Genomic DNA, 27,585 nt, shown 5'->3' with positions numbered 1-27,585 from the left:
TCTCCTTCTATTCTGACTAACCAGCCAGCAGGATTAAAATAGAAAGTGACCCATTTAAAACGGACTCCACTAGGTTGGCCCTTTGATAGTTACAGATGATAAGGCACCTTTAGAGGGACCCCTCTGCATTATACCTAGAGGATCCCTAACCTCCCCCTGGATCAATAGATGCTGGTCCCTGCCTCTGTGGGGTTCACAGTCCCCATGAGGATGGGTCACCCCATTGCCACTGGTACAAGTAGTAGCAGTAGCAATAATGGCAGTCGCCAACATTTATTTAAACTTACGATGTGCCTGATACTATGCTAAGCACTTTGTACATATCAATTTATTTCACTTTTGCTGGATTCCCTCTGAATCTTCCTTTCATGACACTGAGTATTCTCTCATGAGTCAGCTGTGGGGGCCACAGAGCGATTCTCAGTTAGTACCTGGCTGGGGAAGCCTGGCTCAGGCCTCACTCCAGAAAGCCCCAGCAGACCCCTTTTAGCATTTCCTTCTATCTCCCCGAGGTGGGGATCCCAGGCCAGGCTCTATACCCTAAGTCCTTGCCCTTCTACAGTCCAACTTGTGGACAACGAGATTGACTTAACCAGAAATGCAGTTCTGAGGTGCCTTGTTTTGATTCCAAATGCAGGGGCTCCAAGGTGTTCCCGGACCAAAGGTAAGATGAGGTCACATGGCAGGTGCTGGGCGAGGGGGTGGAGGAAGGAGCCCTGTCGATGAAGACAGGGAAGCGAGAAGGTGCTTCAGAGGCAGACCAGCTGACCCCTCCCCTAGACGGACTTATGTGACACTTCAGCCAGTGGGGTAGAATTAGGACAGAATAAAGTCCTGCGGTCCCATTAACATCCATCACTGATGCTGGACAGGCTTTGGATTTAGAATGTTCCCATCTGTCGATTGACCCTACAGAGTGACAGGTTAGATTCTTAGCAAATGATGAGATCCTTTTTCCATGTAACCTACCTCAGACCCTTCACTCACCCTGAAGTATAGGTGGGAGACAGAGGGCGGCAGAGCATAGGACCCCTTCCTGGAACCAAGCCCACTGGACTCTGGCCTGGGATTCTCCCAACGCCCTCCCCCCACATCTCAAATGGATACAAGAGGCTGCAAGCTGCTGGTATGGGGAAGCCTGTGTCTCCTGCACTGACATTCTTCGGGGGACAGTTTCTTTCCCTGATTAGTTTGGGAGACTCAGGGATCCAGTGGCGGCATTTCAGGCATTTGCCAGCCAGGATCCCCAGCGTCCCAGTTTTTCTGCTAGGCAAATGGTCATCTATGCCAATGCCTGACCTGGAACTGATGTGGGTTTGTCTTCTCTCTTGCCATCCCCTTTCCCTTTGGGCACCTCAAAGTTACTACAGAGACACAAGGGACTCTAACATGAGCGAAGCCAGGCTAAGAATTCAGTGATTCCTGGAGTCCCCAGCCAGCCACCCCTGGATCAGCCACCTCTACCACCTCCCTCCTCTGCCTGCCCTGCTCCCCACCACCCACCCCTGTCTCCAGGACCCCAGAATGCAAGGGTGAGTTGTCTGGGCCATGCTCTTCTGTGATCTCGCCCATCTCCCTTCCCTGCAGGGGGAAGCAGGACTAGACGGAGCAAAAGGAGAAAAAGGCGTCCAGGGAGAAAAAGGAGACCGAGGTCCTCTGGGATTACCCGTAAGTATCACGGACCCTGCACACTGGTATGAGGAGCCCAGCCTGGTGGTTTTGAAGAGGTGCTGAGCAGGGCCCCTGGAAAGACCACTGGAAAACTCAAGGTTCAAAAGTTGTGAGCATCCCAGAGCTCCGTGGGGTTTTGCTTTCCCACCTGGACTAGACCGTGGGCTCAAATTCTCTTGCTGAGGGCCTCCTCTGGGCTGGGCCTGGCCTAGGTTCTGGAGGAATGTGGATTTGAATAAGATAAGTCCCCACCCCCACCCCAAGGAGTATCTAGCTGGAGAATCAGAGGGAGCCCAAGAACAGCCTTATTGTACTCAGTCCCAATTGTGCTCATTTGAGGCAATAAAAGCAATAAAAATAAAAATCTCCCTCTACTGGGGCCGAGCTTAGAGGACTTGAGGGCACTGGGACAATGGAGTGTTCTCCATCTCTCTCCTGCTTTCCCAGGCAGACTCCAGGAGAGCCCCTGCTCTCTGCTCTTAAGCACCGGCCACAGCAAAAAGCTTGCAAAAAGTCAGATCCTCCTGTCCCAGCAGGCTAAGGCCACTCACGGCTCAGTTCCCTATCTCTAATCTCAGCTAAAGGCCCCAGGTCAGGGTGGGGGCTGCTTGGCAGGCCTCTGCATCTCTAGATGTGGGGCCTGGGCTCAGTGAATTCCTGTGTCCCGAGCTCCAGTGGGAACCCCACTGGCCTGGTCACTGCCTCACCTGTCTCCAGGGAAGCACATGTCACCACCCTCCCCAGAGCCCTGGGCTCCACCCTCCCTCACACTCCAGTGAGGTTGGCACACTTGGTTTGTTTTTCAAGATCTGGAAGGAAACTTTAGGATTCCCTGTAATCATTTTATTAATTGGTCCGGAAAAAAAAGTGAGTCACTTGAATTCACAGATGAAGTCAATTGCCCAGCTGGGCCAGAAGCTGAGCCTCTACTGAGGCCACAGCCTTGCAAAGAGTGATTTTGGCAGCTACTGGGGCTTCTTCTCTCCCAAGCACAAGGCCAGCTCCCACTCCAGGAAACCATAGAAAAGCAGGGGAACGATAGGAAGCCCAGTTGCCCCAGCTTGGCAGGGCTAGAAGCTCTGGTTAAGGTAATCACAGCAACCAAACAGCAAGAGCAAAAGGTATGATTACACCTCATTACTGCATCAAATGTGGGAATATTTAAGGAGCTGATTTTGCCTGACAGACTACAGTAACTGATGACTTTAGCAGGTACTTTTCCTGTGTCTTAAGCTGTGTCCAGAATGATTAGAGATTACTATTAGAGAGACTTCCAGTCCCCCACTCAACCACAAACCTCTCCTTGCTCACTTTCATGGCCCCAACGACTCTAGTAAACATTGGGGAATTCAGTCAGGGGTTGACATGAAGACCGAACAGGTAATATAAACAAAGAAAGCGCCAGACGGAAGACAAAGGAGCCAACTGTCTTTAATTTTTCAGCTTTTGATAGAGACAAGGGGACGGAGAAGTACTTTTGTTGGCTTAGGAAAACAACAGAGCAAACAATATTCATAAAAGACAGTTAACATGGACTTCAAAGGGACAGTAAGGAGTAGTGGGGACTATGGTTCCTGGAGACCGTGTGTCTCTTCTCAAAAGGCCCAGTCCCTGCTCAGTTCAGCTGACTTGCCTTAGGGGAGTGAGGGTCCAGTATTTCTGCATACTCTAATTTTTCTAAGGAAGCTAGACATCTAGCATTTGATGGAATATCTCATTTTCTAATATTAAGTCGAAATTATTTGCAATACTACAACCCATATAGAATATGTTAGTGGTCCACATACGGCTCCAAAACCTCCAGTTCATGCTCTCTGCTCCAGACCATCAAGATAACTTGGTATTAATCCTGCATAGATGGATTTCCCTGGTCTTACAGTGGGTAAGAATCCGCCTGCCAGTGCAAGGGACACAGGTTCAATCCCTGGTCTCAGAAGCTTCCACATGCTTTGGAGCATGCACCACAGCTATTGAGCCTGTGCTCCAGAGCTTGGGAACTGCAACTGCTGAGCCCACATGCCTCGACTACTGAAGCTGTGAGCCTAGAGCCCATGCTCTGCCACGGGAAGCCACCACAACGAGAAGCACATTCACCATGTTCTTCATTCTATATAATGAAGAACAACCCCAGCTCACCACAACTGGAGAAAGCTCACATGCAGCAAAAAATAAATAAATAAATTACGTATGTGTGTGTATATATATATATATACTGCCTAGACAAAGTATATGGATGCTTAGCTCAAGTTCTATTTTTAGGCTTCACCTAAGTGTTTTAGTTCATACAGCAGCAACCTGTTTCCAGGCACATCCTACTGAGTTCTTCCTATTTACCCTGCAGAAGAGATTCTCCATGCAGGCTGTACACTGGACTCACTTGGAGTTTTCAAGTGTGCTATTCCCCAGGACTCCCTCTTGGAGACTCTGTTTGAATTGGGCTGGGGTGGACCCAGGCATCTGTGTTATTTAACATCATCCCCAGGAGATTCTGACATGGTAGCTGGGGTTGAGAACCACAACTTTCTAGGGCATAAGCAAGATCAGTCCCAGGATTATGTGGTCCTAGGACTGAGAAGCAAGGCCCTGTGAAAAAGTGAATGTGTTAGTTGCTCAGTCATGTCCACTTTTTGCAACCCCATGGACTGTAGCCTACCAGGCTCTTCTGTCCATGGAATTCTTCAGGCAAGAATGCTGGAGTAGGTAGCCATTCCTTTCTCCAGGGGATCTTCCCAACCCAGGGTTTGAACCCAGTCTCCTACTCTGCAGGCAGATTCTTTACCATCTGAGCCACCAGGGAAGCTCCCTGACTGAGAAGCGAGGCCCTGAAGGATCCTTCTACCTGATATCCTTCCCCCAGGATGAAACAGCTCCCTTCCCCCCTCTTTCCCGGGGGTATTCCCCCACCTTTAAAATCCTGAGGCCTAGGCTCATTTCTGAGGCTCAGCTGGAAGCCACTTTCAAGAACTCAGTCTTCACCAGCCTCGAGTGTCCTAGCTACTTCTCCCTGGCTGTCACATTCAGCTCTCCTAGGTGGGCTGAAGGAGCAGCATCATAGCCCGGCACAGGAGCAAGAGCTCTAATTCCCACTGTACTGTCACTGGATGCTGCCTAGTGAGTTGGTCTTAATAGCATCCTCCCTGCCAGCCAGTTTAATTCCAAGGGGTAAATAGCCTTAGACCTCTGTCCTAGGAGCAGTCAGCTGCTCCTAAAGCCTTTTTCTATAAAAGAGGCCCTGTCTGGGATAACATGAATGGATTGAGTTTGTGTTGAGCTTTGCCAACTGTAAAGTGCCAGAGAAATGTCAGGCAGCATTAGTATCATCATTCAGGGCCCAACTCCTCCCACCTAGCTGAAGCTGAAGTAGGCCAGCATGTACTGATGTTGTGATCCAATGCTGAGCCTCCCGGGGTCCCCTAGTGTGGACTCACATCAGCAGGTATGCAGAGGAGGCTGGGAAGACCATCCTTACCTGGGCCCCGCCTGCCATGTCTTCCCCAAGTAAGACTGGTCGTAGAAGGATGCACTCGCTCTGGTTCAGACACCTCTCCATGAATGTACTTTCTGTATCTCTTTCCCTGGAACACTGCAACCTCTTGGGAGAGAGGTTTCTGAGAGAGGATGGAAGGAGAGGGGGGAGCAGGGGGCACAGAGGATTGGGGTGGCCGTTGGCACTGCTCTCCATCCAACTTGCTCAACAGTTGGCCACACTGCACTCAGTGTCTCCATGTTTTTGTTGGTTTCCATGTGAATACATTACCTGTCCTCCCAAGCTTATTTCTCCCATTTTGTTTGATGACCAGCATTTATGTCTGTCCAGAGTCACTGCTTCACTCACCTCTCCCCTCCCTGGCCCCTTTTTCTCCCTCCCGTTCCTCCCTTCCCCGTCTTCTGGTCAAACTGTTCCCTTTGTCCAGGGAGCTTCAGGTTTGGACGGCAGGCCTGGGCCACCGGTGAGTGTCACTTCTCCATTACCCCTCCACCCACTCCACCCCACCCCACCCCACTCCTGGCCTATAAGCCCTTTCATCTGTCCTGCTGTGGCCTCCTGTTTTGTTTTCTTTTGTTTTGTTTATTTTTTCAGTAAATCATGGCTTATCCCACCACCGACACCAAAAAGTGCCATCTGTGCTCAGTTCACAAGTGCTTATTCAGGCCTCTTGACCAAAGACAATAGGCCTTCATCTTCATTTCTCTGTTCATAGTATGCACACAGGGTCCTCAAATCTGAGTTTCAAGACCACTGGATGTGGGGTGGGAGGCTGCTCCAGTAGCAAAGACTCTGTTCCTAAAGGAAAGCTGAGTTCAGCCTGGGACTCAAGCCCTAGGGGTTTGGGCCGCGACTCAACCCCACCAAACACAACGGTATCTGTATGTGCCCGTCGTGCTGTGTTGCTGTCCTCCTGTGACCTCTGTCCATCTCCTGTCTGCCCACAAGGGCTTTCTAGTCCTGTGCAGCCACCAGTCTGGCACGTATGTGGGTGAGGCCAGCACTGACAGGCGAGGGCGGGTGGGGCATAGATGAGCACACAGGCAAGTCCCGGCTGAGTGTTCTGAGAGCCTTTGACACCCGCTCCTTTCTCCACATCTGCCTCACACCACAGTCCCTTTCTCTCTATCCCCCTTGCACCCAGCACACCTTTCCCAGGTGGCCAGTCTGAGCTAGAGGGATTATCTGTGGCTGAAATCAGAGAAACCGTGACTTCCTCTCAACTACTTATTCATATTGGACAGAGGGGAGCAGTGCGATATATACATTTATATCTTCTGTCCCCTTTGAACCCATCAAATCAATAACAGAAAGTTAAAGGAAAATGTTTACGGGAAGAGTGATCCTATCTTGCCAATACTAACATTCATTGGGCACTTCCGAGGTGTCAGGCCCAGAACCAAACGCATGCCACATTTTCATCCATTCTAACCTGGCAGCAGCCTGGGAGGCAGACACTCCTGTTCTCATTCCCATTTTACAGGTGGGAAAATGGACCCTTAGGGAAACCAAGAAACTTCTCCAATATCACAGTTTATAGGCCTTCGAGGGAGGAGTTGAAGCTGACCAGTGACTTCAGAGTGCTATTCTGACACTCTGTCACAGATGTCCACAGCTTTCCCTCCTCCCTCAAAGGGGCCACCGCAGACATCTCATGTCTCTTTTTTCCACGTAAAGTAAATCAGCCTTTGCCCGCTTGCTCCCGCCCCACCTGTCACAGCTACATCCCAGCGCCGCCGGGAACCGCCCATAGGCACAGGCCCAGTCCTCATGTCCTGAGCAAGAAATATAATCACTGAGGCTGAGCAATAGGAAGCTCTGAATTATAGGTTTCGCCTGGCAGCACTGTAAATCAGGAACCTGGAGAAGATGTTTAATTATGCCCTAGCAAGCCCCACTCTGTTTCTAAGCAACACAGCTCTGATCACTCCCACTGCCCTGTGGGGCTGCAGCCCCAAGTCTGGGGCACGGAGGGCACACCTCCATGGCAGGCCAGCATCAGCAGACATCCACTAATCTACTCTCCAATCCAGCCTGTCCCTCAGGGCCTGGGATGGGGACAGAAGGCCCGGCCAGAGGCTGAAGGCCAGGGCCCGCAGTGGGGGCGGGGTGGGGGTGGACAATGGCTGAATGACCCTCCCACGCCTGCCTCTGTGTGTGTGTCTGCATCAGTCTCTGTGGCATGAAGACCCTCCCGCTGCATGTGGAGCTTCGTCAGCAAAGGTGTGCCGGCCCCCAGCCTCCCCACCCCTGGGATGGTGTCAACTCCCTCCCGAGCGCTTCTGGGAGCCAACTAAGCAACTGTTCTCCTGCCGTTTTCAGCCTTGGCAAGCTTGGCTGTGAAGCGAAAGGGTTTCCTTCCTCAAATCTGGCTCTGAGGCAGTGGGGAGAGCTTTCTCCTCGAGGCCCCCAAAACCAAACAGGAACGCGGCCCAGTCCAATGACCACCCTGCACGAGCCGGGCCTCGCCAACCCTGAAAACTGGGCCTCTGGACCTTGCTCATCTCCAGGCATTGGGCGGGGATTCCGGGCTCCCCTCAGCATCAGGGCCCTCACCTCTGCGTCTTCTCACCTCCCCAGGGTACTCCAGGACCAATCGGAGTTCCAGGCCCAGCGGGACCAAAGGGAGAGAGGGTGAGTGCCCAGCGAGGTAGACCAGAGGCCCCTCTGCCCCTCCTCTGCCTCAGGCCCTCAGTCCTGGTTCCTGAGACCCACAGGGCCACCGCATCAGCCCAGCCGTCTCAGCCCCCATCTGTTCCTCCTAGACCCAGCCAGCGCCTCATGCACGTCTTCTCTGATGATCCTCTCAGCCTGTGGGGGTGCAGCAGGCCTGGGGTGCTCATTTTTTTTCTGGCCGTGCCACTCAGCTTGTGGGTTCTTAGTTCCTCAACCAGGGATCGAATCCATGCCCTCTACAGTAGAAGCCCTGAGTCCTAACTACTGCCCCTGCCAGGGAGGCCCCGGGGTGCTCATTTCATAACTACGAGTGGACAGAGACGTGGAGAGCTTCCTCCCCTCAGTTTCTAGTCACGTGGCCTTGGTCACAGGTGACTGCTGAGGCCCCAGACCCTGCTGTCACCAGCCATGCCTAAACTCTGCAGTGACTTAGGGAAGCAGCACGGAACATAGTGCCAGGTGGTGTTAGAAATCCTGGGGACATCAAGAAGCCAGGAGACCTGTGCGTCAGACCAGCTCTCGTGGGTCACTCTCCCCCAGCCACTGTGGTGCAGGGGTTGGAGGAGGAAAGCTCCCTACACCAGCTCCTCCCAACCGGGCCTGGTTTCCACACTCTCAGGGCCTGGCATCACTGGAGGGCTGGCACGGGCACTGGACCTCTGAGTGGGCATCTGCTGGGCTCTCCAGCTGTAAGAGCCCACCCTGCTGACTCTGCCCACGGGAGAGGCTTTGTCTCTTTAGTTCTCAGATCACACAACTGGGGGAGGGTGGGGTGGGGGAGGGAGCTTCTGGAAAGAGATGTGGACTTCCCCGAGCTCTGTAGCCACTTGGAGAACCAGGGTGGCTGCTCTAAGGGGTGACACCTGCAGCTTCAGAGAGAAATCAGAGCTCTCTTTCTCTCCCCATTGCCCCCCTCCTTCTCGCTCCCTGTCCCCCTTGTCCACGCCCATTTCCTGTTCCTTGCCCTCCTCCCCTGCTTCTCCCTGTGGCCAGCCAGTACACCCACCCCAACAAACACACGGTCCCCAGAGGCCAGGATCTGTGGAAGAAGGGCGAGAGGAGCTCCCAAGCCCCCTCCTCAGGGCACGTAGTCCATGCAGTCACTCCACCCTCCACCCAGCCCTTACTTCCTGGGAGGCTCTTTGAAGAGACTGGAGAGGTTGCCCAGGTTTCGTATGAAAACAGAAAATGGCTTTCGGAAGGTTGTTACCATGTCAGGGAAGGCTCATGTGTTCTTTCTCTGGTTTCAGGGCAGCAAAGGTGACCCTGGGATGACAGGACCAACAGGAGCAGCTGGGCTTCCTGTAAGTGTCGTGGGATCAGAGGCTCCACCCGCCCGGATCCCCCACCACAGAAGCGCTGTCAAAACAGAATACCCAGGGCCTGGAGCAAAAAATCTAGGGCCAAGCAAGGAGAATTCTCATCTCTGTGACAGATGAAGCAGCCAACTGCCACTAGCCCATTCTCTAGAACTCCCCTGCTGGGCTCTGCTCCAGGCAAACCCGGGGCCCATGGCCCCTGATAGGGAACCAGGTCCTCAGCAGTGTGGACCATCTGGCACACATGGCTGAGCCCCTTCCCTGAAGGCCTCTGTGTTCGATGCAGTGAGGGTCTCACAGGTGACAGTGCCATGAACCCTGCCCTCACGGAGGGACAGAGCCACGTCCAGATCATTAGACGGCAGGGAGACGTCTCCCAAGACAGGCAGCTTCCCAGGGGGCTGGCTTCCCATTTGCAGTGGACTTCTCCTTGCTGGGTTATAGAAGTCGGCTGCCTGCGAGGGACAGGACTTTGGTTTCCCACCCACTTGAAGGTCGTACACTAATTGGGTTCCATGCTCGGCAGTGCCTGGCACCTCCAGCCAGTCTTTGCTTTACATCCCTCTCCAGTGAAAGACAAGAGGGAAAAGAATTGAAAGCAGCCTTGTAGAGAGGTTTAGTCACAGAAGCATCATTTGCAATAGCTAAAACTGAAGCAACCAGTGTCTGTAGATAAATGAATGAATAATCAAAATGTGGGATATTTGCGCAATGGCGTAGTTTCCAGTCTTAGGAAGGAAACTATGACATTCTACACTACAGTGAAACTTGGGGACATTTAAGTGAGATGAGCCAGTCACAGAAAGACAAATACTGTATGACTTCACTTATATGAGGTATTTATAGTAGTCAAAACCATAGTGTCAGAAAGTAGAACGCTAAGTGAAAGGTGGAATGAGTAGTTACTGTCTAATGATATAGAGTTTTAGTTTTGCAAGGTAAAAAGGGTTTTGAAGATGGAAAGTAGTGGTAGTTACACAAAAATATGAGTGTACTTAATACCACTGAACTGAATGCTGGGAAATGGTTAAGAAGGTAAATTTTGTGCTGTGTGCTAAGTCGCTTCAGTCATGTCCAACTCTGTGCGACCCCATGGACTGTAGTGCACCAGGCTCCTCTGTCCATGGGATTCTCCAGGCATGAATACTGGAGTGGGCTACCATGCCCTCCTCCAGGGGATCTTCCCGACCCAGGGATTGAACCCACATCTCTTATGTCTCCTGCATTGAAAGCCAGGTTCTTTAACAGTAGCGCCATAGTTTACCACAATAAAGAAAATTGAAGGAAAAAATAATCAAGATAAAAAGAGCAACTTGCACCTTGAAAAGAGGGGCTCAGGAGTTTTGGAGTCATTTTTCTAGCAAGAGGCAGGTGGGATCTAGGAACTCAAATCTGGTCGGTACTCTGACAACCCAGAGGGATGGGATGGGGTTGGAGGTGGGAGGGGGATTCAAGAGGGACAGGACATATAGATACTTATGGCTGATTCATATTAATGGATGGCAGAAACCAATACAATTATTGTAAAGTAATTATCCTCCAATTAAAAAAGAAGAAGAGGCAGGCGGGAAAGCCATGCGAACACCTGCCTATCCAGGAGTGGTCTTTGCTCCTGTCTAGAAGAACTCGACCCCAGGCCAGGGTGTTGGCTGCAGAGTGAGAAACCAGAACTGTGTTTGACTTTACCCATAACTCGTTATCCGTCTCTAGGTCCAGTTCCTTGAGCAGGTGTTCTCCTTTGTACCCCTTCTGTAAAATGGGCTCGTGAAACCTGTCTCTGATGAATTAGGCACCAGTAAAGAGCTTTATCGGAGAAGGCAATGGCACCCCACTCCAGTACTCTTGCCTGGAAAATCCCATGGACAGAGGAGCCTGGTAGGCTGCAGTCCATGGGGTCACGAAGAGTCGGACACAACTGAGCGACTTCACTTTCACTTTTCACTTTCATGCATTGGAGAAGGAAATGGCAACCCACTCCAGTGTTCTTGCCTGGAGAATCCCAGGGATGGGGGAGCCTGGTGGGCTGCCGTCTATGGGGTCGCACAGAGTCGGACACGACTGAAGCAACTTAGCAGCAAAGAGCTTTATGAGCCTGGAAGGAAGGACTGTGTGGCTATCCTGTGTTTTCTCCTTAATGTGTCTTTGTTTCTCTGATTTATTGCAGGGTTTACATGGACCACCCGGGGACAAAGGAAACCGGGTCAGTCTGAGTCCTCACACTTTGGCTCTGATCACTAATGTCTTCGTGGCGAGGTGGAATGACCAACTGGGGATTTCTGACTCAATGTGGAAATACAGTTTTTCCTGATAAATCATTCTAAATTAAAAGACTTTCTAGTGAGGGGCTTAATCCGTGGCACTCAGGGAGCCTAGGGACCCAATCCTGAAATTGTAGCACGTATTTTTCCACGAGGAAAGGGGAGGCTGAGTCCCAGGGCGACCATCAGATTAGCATCGCCATCCAGTGACAGGGGTCACAAGCCCAGCTCTGTCTATGTTGCCCTGATAATGGGCCCCTAAATGAGATTTTTACATCCATCATTGCCGAGTCCTAGTCTTTTGACACTTAGTTTTACCAGGCATCCCAGGTCACTGGTGAGAGAGAAAATAAATCCCAGCTCCAAGAACAAGCAGACAACTGTTGTACACAGGCAAGACTTTCAGAAGGATCCCAGCCATTGTTTCTCTTGGGAAGAGTCAGCAGGACTATGACATGACTCATGGCTTTCAAGGACCCTGCTCCTCCTTTGGTTTCTGCCATCTTCACCAGGACACAGTTCTGAGTGTCCACGGCACCCACGGCCACCTCACGGCCACCTGGCACATTGGTGCCCAGCAGCAATCATCTCACAAGATCTGACCAAGGGCTGGCCTTTGGCTTCCTTTCTAGAACGTCTTGTTGGCTGCCTCATCACAGTGGTTCTCAATGGGGTGCACGTCCCCTAGAAGGCCAAGAGCAACTTCTAGTGGGAATAATATTCAAGGATCTTAGAGGTAGAAAAAGAGTGGGAAGAACAGAAGGGGAAATATACTCCAAACTATAATAACATGTTCTGAGTCCCCATGAGAGTTAGACACAGAGCAGGGGACTTGCAGAAGCCCGGTCTTCTGGCTGATCTTTGAACACTGATAATAGAGCGTTCATGGATAGAGCATGCCAGAATCTGTACATTTAAATCTGGCATCAGCACCAGTCTCTTCCATTTAAGATGGCTTTACTGAACAGTTCCATATTCCTAAAGTTTCCTTTCTGGCAGCTGGTCAGAAGCAATCCATTTATCCCATATATTCTATGAACAGGCAAGGAAAGGCAAAGCTACCCCTCTCAGACTGTCCATGAAAAGCCCATTGTTGCCTCACTGTTGCTTGTGGAGGTGAAGCTGGAGATGTTCAAAGCCCCTCACGCCCACTGGCTATGGGAGGGGTCTCCTAAACTTTGCCTCACATCACATCTGGGGTACCCCATCAGAGAGGCTCGGAATAAACCACTGGAATAAACAGACCCACTTCCAGAAATGAGCCAGCCAGTTAAGGCGGCCTGGAAAGCCCATCTCTGACACTGGCATCCAAGAGTTCAGGCCACTAAAATAATTGATCATTCCACCTCTCAGTTGGCATACTAACTTCCTTTCTAATTTATTTCTGGAATGTTCTGGTTTTCTTTGTTATGTTCAGTTAATACTTGTTAAGCCTCTTTCTTAAGACTTTTTCAGTTGGCTTGAGGCACTGGGCCATTTGAAGGCTACAAAACCAATCCTTGAAGTGGTGGTGACTGTGTTGCTCTAGAGGCAGAAGCAAGGCAAGAAAATGCCCTTGTCAGGACTTCCCTGGGAGTTCAGCGGTTAAACCTCTGCCCTTCCAATGCAGGGAGCTCGAGTCGGGGAGCTAAGATCCCACACACTGTGCAGTGCAGCCGATAAATAAATAAAATTTTTCAATACCCTTGTCACAGATGGAGAGAAGGTGGGAGGCTAGTGGCTCTGATGCTTAAAGAACCGAGGTCATTGAATGAGCCACTGAGGCCCCATGATTCAGTGGGAAAATATTTCTTCTCCAGTTCCTATTCTAAGGTTTTATATACTTCTCCCCTGTCCCACATATAAATTAGCAATATGTCACTTAGTAAAAATCAAGTCCAGAAAACAGGCAAGTTACATGAACCTTCCTTGGAGTGCCTCGTAAAAAACCAGTAGAGTTCTTCCAAAGGGCAGGTTTCCAAATCAAGAGCCAGATAATTCTTCCATCCGAGAGATCTGACTCTCAGGATGCCAGAATGTCCTAGAAGAGTACCCCCTACAGCTCACCTCCTCTTTCAGACCTCTTTATACCACTGGCCCTAATGGGGCTTTTGAGGGGAGAGATGAGGGCTTGGTGATAAAAGCCTCCAAAATGAAGAAAGGTCCAAGCAGAGTCAGCTCTGTGCCATGACCTGGAAACTCAGGTATGGCACCTGGAAACTCAGAATGCTGACACTTTGGTTCAGGGAAAAGGCCAGAAGTGCTTAGGTGATGTTCAGGTTGGAAGTTTCATTACTGCTCGTGGAGGTGAAGCTGGAGATGTTCAAAGTCCTTCATCCCCACTGGCTATGGAATGGGGCTCCCAAACTTGGCCTCACATCACACCTGGGGCACTCCATCAGAGAGGCTCGCATGGGGGCCCCAGGTCTGTTATCCTATCTCTGAGTGACCCAAGACACAGCCTTAAGACTATGCTACTCCGAGTCCCACCAGAGAATGGTCTTGGGGCCTCCTTTCTGCTCATGGAAGGAGGACGGTCCTCATAGTGGTGGGCAAGGCCCAGAGGCCAAGACAGGCAGTTTTCTTAGGGGACACACATGCCAGGGGAAAGAGTCTGTCCTTGTCCCTAGGGGTATTCTCCTTGTCCCTTAACAGCTCTGTGAATTTAGCCACTTTTAGGATGAAAAAATTCATCACAGGGTAAAGGGTAGTGTGAATTTGGCAATCAGGGCATCAGGAAAATTGGGTTTCACTGCGCAGCTTCCTGCAAACCAGCCAACTGAAAGGTCTGGGAGCATTCATGCAGCTTCTGTCACTCTCCGAGAGGTGTCATCTGCAGTGTGTGTGTGTGTGTGTGTGTGTGTGTGTATGGGAGAGTGCACGTGTGTGCATGTATGTAATGCTTGCGTGCATGCATGTGTGTGCACGTGCGTTTTTGCGTCTTGCTTTCCCAGGTCCCCTTGCCTCCTCCCTCTCCCCCATCTGCTCTCTCTCAGCCTGGGCCTGCTTCTTCCTCCCTTTACTCCCTGAATATTTCTCCCTCTCGATAGGCTCACCCATTATAATAATCCCATAGCCTCATCCTTTCCCTTCCAGTCCTCCAGCTTCAGTTTATTTCCTCTAAAAGCAGTGTTGTTCATTTTTTAAGAACGCCCTGCCACTTGATTCTGCCTGCCTGCCTCCCACACCAATTTGACACCCCTCTGCACCAGGGCCCTTTTCGTGTCCTCTTTGGGGAAAGGGAGAAGCGAGGATGTAGGTGAAGTTATGACTCTGATGTCTTCAAGGGGCACCCAATAAGGCCACTTCCTGTGCCCTTAGAACCTGACAGCCCAGAGTGCAAGTTTCCCATCCTGAAGGGACCTCGGCTAACCCTCTTCCCCCACAGGCCCATCATCAGGACCTGCAGAGCCCCACTCCTGGGAGCATTGCTCACCCTCTGAACTTAAGGAACTGTGCTCACTTTTGTGCTGGCCTCACCCAGAGTATAAGGGGCACCTTCCTGAGGAAGTGTCCCACGGGGCTTCTTCATCCCAATGGCAAGTGGTTTCGCTTGTCCACTGTCTGCAGGTTAACAGTCCCATCATTTCTTCATTGGTGGGCACATCTTAGAGCCAATGCCATGGCCCCTAAGATGCATAGACACAGTGCCTCTTAAACATGCTCAGTAGGCATCTGCATTTTAGAAAACTCACTCAGAAGGATGCGTTGGCAGTTGCAGGTAACTTCTGAAATCAAGAAATGGGGGTAATTTTCAAAGGCCTGGAGAAACGTCTTAAGTATTCTCATCCATTGCCTCCCTCTAAGGAACCCTGTAGCCTTCCACTGCTGGAACGCAGTAGACAGGAGGCCCAGCCTCTTGGCGGCCTTGGCTCCTACGGTGGCTGACAAGAACTGACGGCTGTTACTGCTCTTATTATGAAGCTGCGGTCATGACTGAGCACACACTAGAGGCCAGTGCACGCGTGTGGGCTAAGTCGCCTCAGTCGTGTCCGACTCTTTGCGACCCCATGGACTGTAGTCTGCCACGCCACGCTCCTCTGTCCCTGGGATTCTCCAGGAAAGAATACTGGAGCAGGTTGCCATTTCCTCCTCCGGGGGAACTTCCCGACCCAGGGGTCAAGCCTGTGTCTCTTACGGCTCCTGCATTGGCAGGCGACTGCTTTATCACTATGATGGTTTAGTCACTAAGTCGTGTCCAACTCTTGGATTCTTGCGACCCCATTGACTGTAGCCTGCCAGGCTCCTCTGTCTATGGGCTTCTCTAGGCAAGATTACTGGAGCCAGTTGCCATTTCCTTCTCCAGGGGAATCTTCCCGACCCAGGGATCGAACCTGCATGTCCTGCATTGCAGGCAGATTCTTTACCAACTGAGCTATGAGGGAAGCCCTTTATCCCTATATGCCAGTATTAAGCACTGCTGCTGCTGCTGCTAAGTCGCTTCAGTCATGTCCGACTCTGTGCAACCCCATAGACGGCAGCCCACCAGGCTCCCCCGTCCCTGGGATTCTCCAAGCAAGAACATTGGAGCGGGTTGCCATTTCCTTCTCCAATGCATGAAAATGAAAAGTGAAAGTGAAGTCGCTCAGTCGTGTCCAACTCTTAGCGACCTCATGGACTACAGCCTATCAGGCTCCTCCACCCATGGGATTTTCCAGGCAAGAGTACTGGAGTAGGGTGCCATTGCCTTCTCCGGTATTAAGCACTAAATGTGCACAAAGACCTCGCAACAATGTTCTGAGGGCGGTGTTATTATCCCCACTTTACAGATGAAGAAACTGAGGCTCGGAGAGGTTAAGTAAGCTCCCAAAGTCTCGTGGCTGATAAGAGGCAAATCTCGTTCAGCTGCAAGCCTTCTCTCTGACCATTAGGCTACCCACCCCGAGACACACAGTGGAAGCCCCCAAGCCTGAGACAACCGACCTTCAATAAAGGAGAGTTCCAAGGAGACTTCCCAGGGGCATGCTTGGTCCCTTATAAAGAAATCGAATATATTAAACCCCAACTCAATTTCATTACACAGAATTTCCCACAGCCCTTCTTTAAATGGAGAGTGACCTTGACATATGTAAAATAGAGTTCAATTTAGAAAGATGATGTTTACTGAAGCTTTTCAGAAACAAATGAATGCCTTGAGTCAACATATCCGTATACAAGTAGCTGCCCATGACCTCAGGCCAGGATGGGCCAGAGAACGGGAGGACCCAGCTGAGAACCCAGACACACAACATACACACATGCACTTGTACACACACGTGAGAGCACACACTCATGCATGCACACACCGTGTACACACACACAAGCTCATGTACGACCATGTGTGCCGCACATGCCTGCATGCCAGGTTCACACACACACACACACACACACACACACACACACACCAGGGCTCTGAACAAAATCACCCTGCCTCCTAAGAGAATATCAAAGGGATGGACCCAACTGGGACACAAGCTGTTAGGGCAGACCCTTTTTTTCTAATATGAGTGATCTATGATGATCTTTTATTTATTTATTTTTGGCTGTGTAGCACATTGGATCTTAGTTCCCTGACCAGGAATCGAACCCACACCCCTTGCATTGGAAGATGGGAGTCTTAACCACCTGACCTCCAGGGAAGTCCCAGACCCCTTAAAAAATGAACCCTCAAAGAGAAGGAAATGGGTCCCCCTGTCCATTATATAGATGCATTCTGGGCTCAGAATTAGTATCATCCATCTGCACTTCCTCCCACCTCTGGCTCTCAGCCCTACTGACCCACACGCACACCTGCCTTAGCCAAATACTCAGGTTCTTTGTGGGGTGGGGTGGACACTGATCCCTAATCCTGTTGAGGAGACTATCCTAATTGAGAGAATCTATTTCCCCCCTTTTTTTTCTGTCTCTAACCTTAACACATGAATGATCCTAAAGTTTTGATGTTTTTTTTTTTCTTGGACTAAACCATTATTTACAGGGGGAGAGGGGGAAGAAAGGCTCTAGAGGGCCTAAGGGGGATAAGGGAGACCAAGGAGCGCCTGGATTAGATGCCCCCTGTCCATTGGTATGTTTCCATCTATCACTTGGTTTTTCTGTTTTTTCCTGGAGGTTTGCAAGCTGGAAACAAAGAAGGCAAATAAACTAAGATGAAAACCAAATGACTCCATTGCCACTACCAAAACTGGTCTGTTCATGTGGCTGATGAAATTCTGCCTGCTGTTGGTGTTGCCTTAAAACCACAGCTGCAAGCAATTCATGCTAAATCCCTTCCCTTTGAAGATGCTGAACAATTGATGTGTGGAAATGGAGACACCACAAGGAAAGGGATTTGGGAGCAGGCCTCGGCGCTTAGCTCCGGGATGGCTTTGGAAGCCAGGGTAGCATTTGTGAACCACCCCCATTTGCCTTCTTTGTTTTGGGGCCACCTCGGTGGCCAGCAGTTCAAGTCATCTGAATTCCCACTTGGTCAGGATGCAGGACACCAGGGCTAGCATCTCCTGAGGGTCATCTTTGCCCCAAATGGGGCAGAACGAGGCCAGAGAGGGGCTTTTATATACAGCTTCTCAATGCCCACCAGCCATCCAGCCCAAACCTGCAAAACTGCAGACCAAGGTCAGTAGACTGACACCCCCAGGAAGCCTTCCCAAACCAGCCAATGAGGAATGATTCATGGCACATCTGCTGGGCTTCTCAAGTGTCCCTCATCCCATTGGAAGGTCCTGAAATTATGATGCATTAAGTTGAAGCTCGTGTGTGCTGACGCCAAGTGCGTCTCTAAGTAGAGAGGGGTCTGGATGGACACGTCACCAAGCTCAACATTCCTGGAGCCAGAGAGAGCAGAGAGGCTGAATTGGGAAGGCAGGAATCAACTGGGGTTTGAGGTTTACCTGTAGATGCCCTAAAGGTCCTGCATCCTGGCCAGGATAAGACTGGGCCTCTCCACGCCACAGTCGGAGCTGGCCACCCTTGACCGAAATAATCATCGTGGTTGGTTTTGTGAACAGGGACACCGAGGTTTTAAAGGAGAGAAAGGGGAGCCGGGGTTACCAGGGCTGGACGGACTGGATGCCCCGTGCCCATTGGTATGGCATCACCCTCCCTTGCCTGCACGGCCAGTATGGGCTTTCCCACGTGTGCGGTTTGTGCCTGTGTGCCTTTCCAGCTGCCCTCCACACCCCTGCTCCCTCCACCTGGCCTCTGCTTCCCCCCTCTTCACTCTGTAGACACCAAGGGTCACCCTGCCTTGGCTGGCCCTCAGGGGCTCCTGCACGTCCCCCTCTTGCATGCAAAGACGGCCAGGAGGCTTTTTTTTTTCTTCTTCTTGCAGCAGCTTCAAAAGCCCATCACCTTAATGTGAGCTGGTCCTGCCCATCCAGTGCCTACTTTAGCTGCATCAGACCCTCCTTTCAGAACTGCTTCTAGGCAAACCTGCCACTGGAAAGGAAGCCAGGGAAATGGAGTCTCTGCATTAGCTCTCAGGACTGTGACTTCTCTGCCTTCACACACTGCAGTTAGTTGGATGAACATTTGAATGAGATGCCCACGTTGGCCCCACGTCCCTCTCCACTCCAGCATCTCACTATTTAGCAGAGGACAGATGGACACCCTTATAAACACAGGGCAGAATGAGGAGTTCTAGAACCAAAGTTAGAGGAGCGGGTACTCTGCCTGACCTTCCAGCACAGATCTGGGATCACTGTCCAGGTGACACCCCAGTACCAAAGGATGGTCCAAAATCAGGATTCTCGATCCTAGAGGGCTCATCCCTTTTAGCTTGAATCCCAGAGGATGCTGCAAGACCCTCCCTCGGTTTCCTCTTTTCTTCCCCATTTTTCAGTGGTTTGCCACCAAAAAGTCTAAAAGAACATGGAAAGGTTGAGAATGTGGTTAAGGAAGGGAAGGGAGGAGACAGGGAGGAAGTGAGACATTAGGGACCCACTCCCAAGCATAAGACCTGCCTAAGTGGCTACAGTTCTGGTTCCCCAGGGCCCAGTCCCTCTCCAGGCAGGGACCTTCTAGGCTTCTACAGCGATCCTTTCAGAGCACTATGGGGGAAGGAGAAGATGGCCCTTCACTCCACAGCAGTTTGCTCACAAGCTTCCTGCCCCTCTAAATTTCCCGAGGAGGTTTGGAGCTCATGGTGCTATTTTCACACCAGTAATTGTCAAATGAAAATTCCCAGCCTCACATCCCCACTCCAGGGTCACACGGGAATTATCTTGGGACAGAGGAGAAAAAGCTATAAGAAAAGATGCTGTGTGACCCTGACAGGTGATCACAGAGCCCCTTGAAGGGACTTTCAGGGACCAGGAGAGGCAGATTAAGCTGACAGAGTGGCTGCTTCCTGTCCCCTGCCCAGTCTCCTGAATCCTCAGCATGCAGCATGCAGCTCACAGGCACCTTTCTCAGCCATGAGATCTCCCACGCCCTCCACGGCACCTCCACTGATCATCAGCCAGTCATCCCTTCTGCCACAGCCTTTTCCAGGATCCCGAAATCTGAGTTCTGCCAGCTGCAGCCCTGGCTCCTCACCCTGCTCTTTACCCACACACTGCCACTGCACCCCCTCCCAGCCTGCCCAGCCCTCCTCTGTCCCCCCTGCCACCGTCCACGTGCCAATGGGAAGCCGCTGTGGCCCGCGGAGGCTCCTATCCCTTCCAGAGTCCATGGGAAGTGTCGCACTGTGGCGGGCTGGGAAACGGGACCCAGGTCTTCATGGAACCCTGGGATGTACCGCCTTCCCCTGCAGAACCTCCCCAACCCAGAAGGGATGGTGAAAGTCACCTTGATTTGACCTTTAATGCAAACTGGCATTTTCTCCAATAACGTGTCATTTGTCTATTAATTTTGCTGTGGAAGTTTACATACCTTCCCTTTCTTGTTTTGCGTTGTTGCTGTTTGCCGTCTCCTGCACTGTGTTACGGTGGGCGTGGGGCAGTGGGTGGCGGGGGCGGGGGTGGGGGAGAAGCGCCGCTGTTGATCAGGATTTTTAGTACAAGGTAACTAGACTTCTTCAGCACCCGTGCAGGGCCAGCTGTCTGCTGGGCTCCAGGTGAGCAGTTTCCACGCCTGTCGTGGGTGGATGAGTAGGTTCAGGCACAGGGGGCTCCCATTCCAGCCCCTCGGGGGCTGACCACTTGCTCGGGTCTCCTAAAACCCTGTGTGCATCTCCTTCTCTGCCCTGGAACCTGGACTTCTAGAACCTGGGCTGCAGTTCTAAAAGACTCAGACTGAGAACCAGATCGCTGCCCTGGTTCAGCCTCATCCTCCCTGCCTGCTCCTCAGGGGTTTCTAGTTTACCCCAGGGCGCACCAGAGCAGCCAGGAAAGCCGGGCAGAGGAGACTCAGGATGTCCTGAGGCTTCAGGTACTCCATGGGTGCACCAGCAGAGGGGACAAGTGGCACCTGGTGGGTTCTCATCCTACCACTGCTCATCTCCCCAAGTCCCCAGAGATAGCTAAGGCTGTGCCTCGAGCCCCGCCTCCTTGCTGAAGGCACCTTGGCCCCATGTTGAAAGCCTGTGAAATCAACCCTCCTCCTCCTTATAGATAAACAGATGGGAGCTGCCTGGATGTCCGCCCCGAGCTGCTAAGGAAGAGAGAAATCAGAGAATGAGAAAGTGGGGGCTTTGTTCCATAGAGCCGCACCTTCCCCAGGTTTTATAGAGGAGGAAACTGAAGCCTCCAGCTGCTGAGTGGCTCACCCACGGGCACTGCACACCCAGTACAGCCAGAGAGGAGACCAGCAGGCCTCTGGACTGTCCTCTCCCCAACGCTCAGGTCGCCTCTGCTCACAGGCCCACAGGCGCATCTCAGCTTTGAACTGTCACCACATGTGAGCTCGGCCTGCAAGCAGACAGGCAGGCTTGCTTCCTGCCTCCTTCTGAGGCTAGGCCCTGGAGTAGAGAAAAGAAACAGACAATATCAGGTGGGCCGCACCCTGATCAGCTGACACGGTGTTTGTGGCCCTTGTTCCCCTTATCCTGCTGCTTGTTGGGCCATCCTGGTGAGTCTGAGCCGTCTGCCTTTCTTCCTCACTGCAGGGTGAAGATGGCTTGCCAGTCCAGGGCTGCTGGAACAAGGTAAGCTTTCCTGGGGTTCCAGGGCCTCAGGGAAGAGTTGTACGTGGGCTCCATTTTCTGCCATGGGATAAAGCATGCACGATTTCCATTCCAGGCCTTCCTGCAGATAAGGCAGCAAGACCTGGGTCCAAAAAGGAACAGTCCTAAAAGCAGGGATAGTCCCAAAAAGGAACAGTCCCAAAAGCAGGGTGCCCATTAAGCATTCCATTCACTGCATGCACTTGAGAACATTTAAAAATGGTTTTTAAGGCATCAGCAAACCCAGAGTATAGAATTTCCATGTAGCCGGACAGATGACATCTTTATGCTTCGTGAGGTTAATTTATACCATACTTCTTCTACAGGGGGTTCTAAACCATGTTTCAAAATCAGTTATTATTAGCTAGTCTCATAGTGTTCATAAGAGGCCATTTAAGCCATATGATGACGTTTATCCAGATGTAGGAAATCTCAGTTGCTTTAAGTATAAAGTCATATGGATTCTATACCTCCTCATAGAGACCTGCCAGCTCATCATTCAACCCTTCCCCTTGAACTTAAATAGTCAGAGTTTCATGCTTCTGCACATTGAGACCTGCCCACCCTCTCTTGGAGTCCCACAGTTCCTACCAACAGGGAGGTTTCATTTGTTCATACCTGCCTTTGGCATTTGCCATCATTAAAGCCACCTGACACCACAGGGCTGTGCCCTCAACATAGTCACCCGACTCATCCAGGGCCCCCAATGTGCAAGGCTCCCCTGCATGACCGGGGCCATTGGTTTCCTAAGCCAGAAACCCAACTTGGTCTTGGAAAAGGCAGTCCCACCTATGGCCTCCCTTCACCTTCCTCCTGTTCAGTGACTTTCCACCAGCCCTCCACCACCACTGTCTCAAGATCTTGGTTCATTCTCATTAAAGAGCTGGAGACCCTTACCTGTCCTAGAGTCTGTGCTTAACTAATCCAGTCCTGCCCCGTGACAGCACTCACGCTTACAGTGAGGTGAATCCATTCCTCTGGCTAGACGCCCACCATCTCATTAGCTCACAAGAATCCGTAAAAGCAGTGAAACCACCAAGACACCAGGCTGTAGGTTGAGCATCTACTTACCCAGATACCTAAAACACCCCACAGCCAGAGAGAGGAAAAGCTCTGCTTTCAAGGGAGATGCCTCCCCAGGAATCTGTCACTTCATCCTCTTGGTTAATTCCCCTAGACCTCGTTAAAGCTCCAAGAAGCAGGAAAGAGGTGTGTCCCCTAAGAAAAAGATTTTTTTCTTCAGGGTTGCTGTGGATGGTTAGGAGATAGAAATGATTGAGCTCAGCAGGGGAAGAAGAGCTACTCTCGAGAGGTACAATGTCTGGGAGAAGCAAGAAGCAACTAGAGAGCCTGATTGACTGTTGATTCACATCATAAATTCATTCTGGGAAGATTGGGTAATTCAACAGCCAGGCCTCCAAAGGCTGCATAAAGAGAAAGTGCCCTCTAGTGACCAACAAGGGGAATGACTGGAAAGAAAAAGTATTAAATAATTTCCCACCCTCAGGATGCTGACAGTCAGCCCCAGGGTCTTGGAGGAGGGGGGACCTGGCGGAGCTCTCCCATCCAACCCAGACCTACCTCACTTCCCACAAGGGAAATAAACACTCACAGACACTAACCCCATGTTGTTTTGTGTTTGTTTTTGTTTTGCAGTGATGCCTCTAACCTGGGATTGGCCTGTGTGTGTGTTTGTACATAGAATATTTATTTTTATACAGTTTTCACTTTTTGAAAATGCCCGAAGTATGATGCATCTTACAGATTTTTAAAAAAAGGAAAACCTGCATATTTTGTACAGAAAATACCAACCTCTTCCCTTTTGTTTACAAGATGTTTTGCATACGTCTAAGACTCTAATACACTTTTCATTTGTGAGTTCGGCTGTACGTTTGCATGACATTTGTGCACACTTATTAAGTATTAAAGCTTAATAAATTATTGTGTTCCAGTGCCAAAAGGGGCCAACCAGTACTCAGGGGCTGGCTGGTTTGTGTGTGACTTCACAGATACAAGAAGGTCCATGGTGTTTGCTAAGCTAGGTGTGTCTCAGAATATTTTAAATGCTTATGGATTTTCACTATTAAAAAAAGTAAAACATGGAAATTCTTGATCCTGATTCATCCCTAAATCAATTACATTCTTTTCTTGTTAAATCAGGAACTCCCAGAAGCAGGGGTCCTCAAAAATATAATGGTTTGAGGACTTCCCTGGTGGCCCAGGGGTTAACACTCTGCACTTCCACTGCAGGGCACAAGGGTTTGATCCCTAGTCCAAAAAGTTCTACATGTCTTGCAGTATGGCCAAAAAAAAAAAACAAAGAAAGAAAGAAATATAATGGTTTGAACCATGTTAAGTCCAACAGAGGAAGGGCCAGGTCTGTATTAAGCGACGTCTTTTGTCACGTACCCCACGTTCATGACAGCTCGATGTGCACGTGTAAGCTTCCGTTGCACTGAAACCCTTCAAACCCCCAGGGTTACAAAGGGCTAAGTGCTAGTACTTTTGACTTTTGGTTTGTTTCCCTTCCTTTTGAGCTGCAATCATTAATACCAGCTATTGTTGACGATAGCCATTCATTTGCTATAGATTTGCAGGGTCCACTCACAACTAGCTACTGAAAAGTTTGCCCCAACGGTCTTTTCGCTCCAACAAAGGACATTCAGAAACAAATCTGGTTAAGATATTGGCATTCTGGTTTGTTTTTTTTTTTTTAAGAAATAGAATTTTACTGCTTTCTGTACTATTCTTAGTACACTATTTATAAAGGTCTCGCTGCTTATAAATAAAACAAACCTATTTTAATGACTAGGCAAATATTACCTATGGGGTAGCACACAGGTTTACTGTTAGGTATTACAACATGATTGGTGCTTCTAAAGGGCTTGAAAATACCAAAGTACTTGAGTAATTTAAATACCCTTCCCCATTTTGTTTATGCTTTGTCTTTATATACGTATATCCTTTCATTATAGACAGCACAGAAGCACCCTGAAGCAGAGCTCCTGTCCACACGTAGGCACACGAAGTCTAGGTTAGTGAGCTTCACATTCGCGGGGCCCCTGCCGCGTTGTGGGGTGAGGCTGCACTCACAGACTCTGGTCTTCAGGGGACCACATGCTGCCCAAACCCCAGGGACCTCACTGGTGTTCTTACCTAATGTCCACTCAGATGATTTGGACGTCAGACACCTTCCTCCCCTGAGTCTTGGCTTCCCTGTTTGAAAAGTGAAGCAGTTGAATTAGAGCCGCTCTCTGTGGTCATCTGTCCCCTCACCAGGCAGCAGAAGCAGGAAGGCCCCAGGCCCCAGCTGCCAGGTGGCACAAGTTACTTTTCTTACTGAGGGGGTCCCAGGATGCCGCACTTCCCTGATAATACCTAAGCCCACCCCCCAGACCCCACCCAGAGCCAGCTGCTCCACCAGGCACAGTGAACACAAGCCTGGGCCTTTGGGGGGCTTTCAGAGGATACGACAATATCTTAATATTTTCATTTCTTTTAAATCCAAAAGAAAAAAATTGAATATATAATCATGCATCCAGCCAGGATTATATTTATCTTTCTACCAGAGCAGTCATAAAATGTAATTTAAAAAAAAGTTTTGTTTTGTTTTGGAGTACAGCTGATTAACAATGCTGTGATAGTTTCAGGTGGACAGCAAGGGGACTCAGCTGTACATACACATGCATCCATTCTCCTCCAAACTCCCCTCCCATCCGGGCTGCCATGTAACACTGAGCAGAGGGCCCTATGCTGTTCAGTAGCGCCTTGATAATTTTTTGTATTTTTCGGAAGGAAAGCGTCTGCACAGTCAGAAGTGCCTGTGAGTCACAGCGCAGCTTCGTCCATCCTCTCCTCCTGGAGACACGCCCTTGTACTGGCTCTACCGACTTGTGCTTCCTGCAATGCCAGCCTCTTCACCGTTTCTTTTGCTTCCTCGCCCCCTCACCCGAAGTCCTAAGGAATCAGAGTGGAACCTGGCTTTTCTAGACTCACTGCCTCATGCCATTTCAGGGTCTCACTGGAGCAATCAGAACCCACTTGTGATTTTGAAATAGGGTCAAACATGCACTGGAAAGTTCCAGAAGTTGAAATACTGTGTTAGCTGAACACCCTGAAGGACTCTGGGCAAACCCAAACCTTACTTTGTTTCCATCCTCATCTTTCGTTCATTTACTTCTTGCTGTGCTGTGCTTAGCCGCTCAGTCGTGTGCGACTCTTTGCAACCCCAAAACTGTAGCCTGCCAGGCCTCTCTGTTCATGGAACTCTCCAGGCAAGAAGACTGGAGTGAGTTGCCATGCCCTCCTCCAGGGGATCTCCCCAACCCAGGGATCAGACCCAGGTCTCCCGCATTGCAGGCGGTTTCTTTACTGTCTGAGCCACCAGGGAAACAGCCCTCATTTACTTCTTACACCTCAGCTGATATCACAAAGGATTCAAAGTCACTGGCAAGAATATAGATAATAAAACAGAGAGATGTGTAAAGAAAAGTTTATAAGTCAGAGTCAAGGAAAACAAGTCAGAGGCGGGGGCAGGAGAGCCCGGGGGAGGCGGGGAAGAACCTCTCAAGTTTCACCTCCAGGGGCTTGGTGGTCAGAGAAAATAAACCATCAGCCTGGTTTCAGTGTCCACGCTGCCCACCGCTGGGGGGAAGTTCACCAAGTACCATGTACACACATCGTCGCCCACAAAGTTTGGCACATCCTTAGCCAAGACATCCTCCCCGGCAAGGGCTGCAAGCCAGGCTCCACACACCCCTGACTTCAGGGTGCCCCGGGCCTCTTTACTTGGACCTTAACCCAACTCAACTCCATGTCAGAAGCATGGAAACAAATAGTCAACAAGTAGCTGTGGCAGTGGGGTGAGGGTTGGGGGGTGGCCTCCTTGGTGACTCAGTAGTAAAAGAATCCACCAGCCAGTGCAGGAGACAAGGGTTCTATCCCTGAACCGGAAAGATCCCCCATGCCACGGAGCAATTAAGCCCATGCGCCACAACTATTGATCCTGTGCGCTAGAGCCTGGGACTTGCAATGACTGGAGAGGAGTCACTGCCTTTCGCAACTAGAAAAAAGCCCTCACAGCAATGAAGACCCAGCACAGTCACAAATAAATAAATAAAAGCAGCAGCAGGGGCTCCACACTCATGCTGGCAGGCAGGAGAACAGGAAGAGGCAGGTGTCTTATAGGAGAGATGGACCAGGGAGGGCCACACAAGGGGCTGGTGGCAGAGAGGACTCAGGGAGGTTAGAGATGCTCACTCTGGTCCTGGGGACTTTCAGCCCCCCTTGTGAGAGCCATCTGCTCAAGGAGTGGCTGGGGCACCAGCCCTGCCCAACGGGGCAGATCACAGCCCTGTTGGTGACCTTCTCGGAGCTGCTCTGGAGAACCACCTTCTCTAGTTCGCTCCCTTCCCCGTGCTCTGGCACCAAAGGCACCTAGTGGCAAGCACTGTCTGCCTGGAGACTTGCAAACACCCAGCTAGACAGAAGACTGGGTCAGCCCCGTCCTGACTGACAGTATAACAGATCCTCCAGGTCCAAGGCAGGATTCTCACCAAGGCCGGCCACTTGTACCTGTGCGTCTGGCTCAGAAGGAGACAGCCCCTCCCACACGCCTCGCGGCCCCACCACCGCCTCCCACGCGCCCCGAGGCCCCACCACCGCCTCCCACACGCCCCGAGGCCCCGTCACCACCGCCCTTGGTGCTTCCTCCCCACCTGGTCTCCCTTCCTGGGATCCCAGCTTTTTACCTGGCAGAATGGAAAGCCACAGACGAGGGGAGGGTCAGCATCAGCCCGAGAAGGAGGCCGGCTCTGGCCAGGAGTCAGGAGCCTCAGCTCCCAGACCTTCCTCCACCACTCACTTTCCCCAGGTATCAATGACAGGTGACCTCTGACATCTTGACACCCCCTGATTCCACTGACTGGTCGGCTCCTGGGAGGACTGGGACACTGGAGCATGCTGTGCCCCTCAACCTAGAGTCGTTTTCAGCTGTGACAGTTTTGTGCATGGAGCTGGCATTGCAAATCCATGAGCCGCATGCATGTGCTTCGTAACCCTGAGTGACCAGACTTCCTGGGCATGCCCTCGGGAGTGGGTGAGCGGGGTCAGCTTTCC

At 50.9% G+C, this 27,585-nt stretch overlaps 1 protein-coding gene across 1 annotated transcript in view; it reads left to right on the top strand.

Moving 5' to 3' along the window:
* The window catches only part of COL13A1 (collagen type XIII alpha 1 chain), a 159,891-nt gene that overhangs the window by 130,661 nt on the left and 1,645 nt on the right, over positions 1–27,585 (top strand). Inside the window, exons 34-41 of the mRNA XM_052639731.1 lie at positions 638–664; positions 1,588–1,668; positions 5,586–5,621; positions 7,739–7,792; positions 9,085–9,138; positions 11,318–11,353; positions 17,347–17,433; positions 21,412–21,450. Of these exons, the coding sequence (XP_052495691.1) occupies positions 638–664; positions 1,588–1,668; positions 5,586–5,621; positions 7,739–7,792; positions 9,085–9,138; positions 11,318–11,353; positions 17,347–17,433; positions 21,412–21,450 (414 nt within the window). The remainder of the gene's footprint in view (positions 1–637; positions 665–1,587; positions 1,669–5,585; positions 5,622–7,738; positions 7,793–9,084; positions 9,139–11,317; positions 11,354–17,346; positions 17,434–21,411; positions 21,451–27,585) is intronic.

Source organism: Budorcas taxicolor, chromosome 5, assembly GCF_023091745.1.
Source record: "Budorcas taxicolor isolate Tak-1 chromosome 5, Takin1.1, whole genome shotgun sequence".
Lineage (NCBI taxonomy): Eukaryota > Metazoa > Chordata > Mammalia > Artiodactyla > Bovidae > Budorcas > Budorcas taxicolor.
This window is presented reverse-complemented; position numbering and strand designations above follow the sequence as displayed.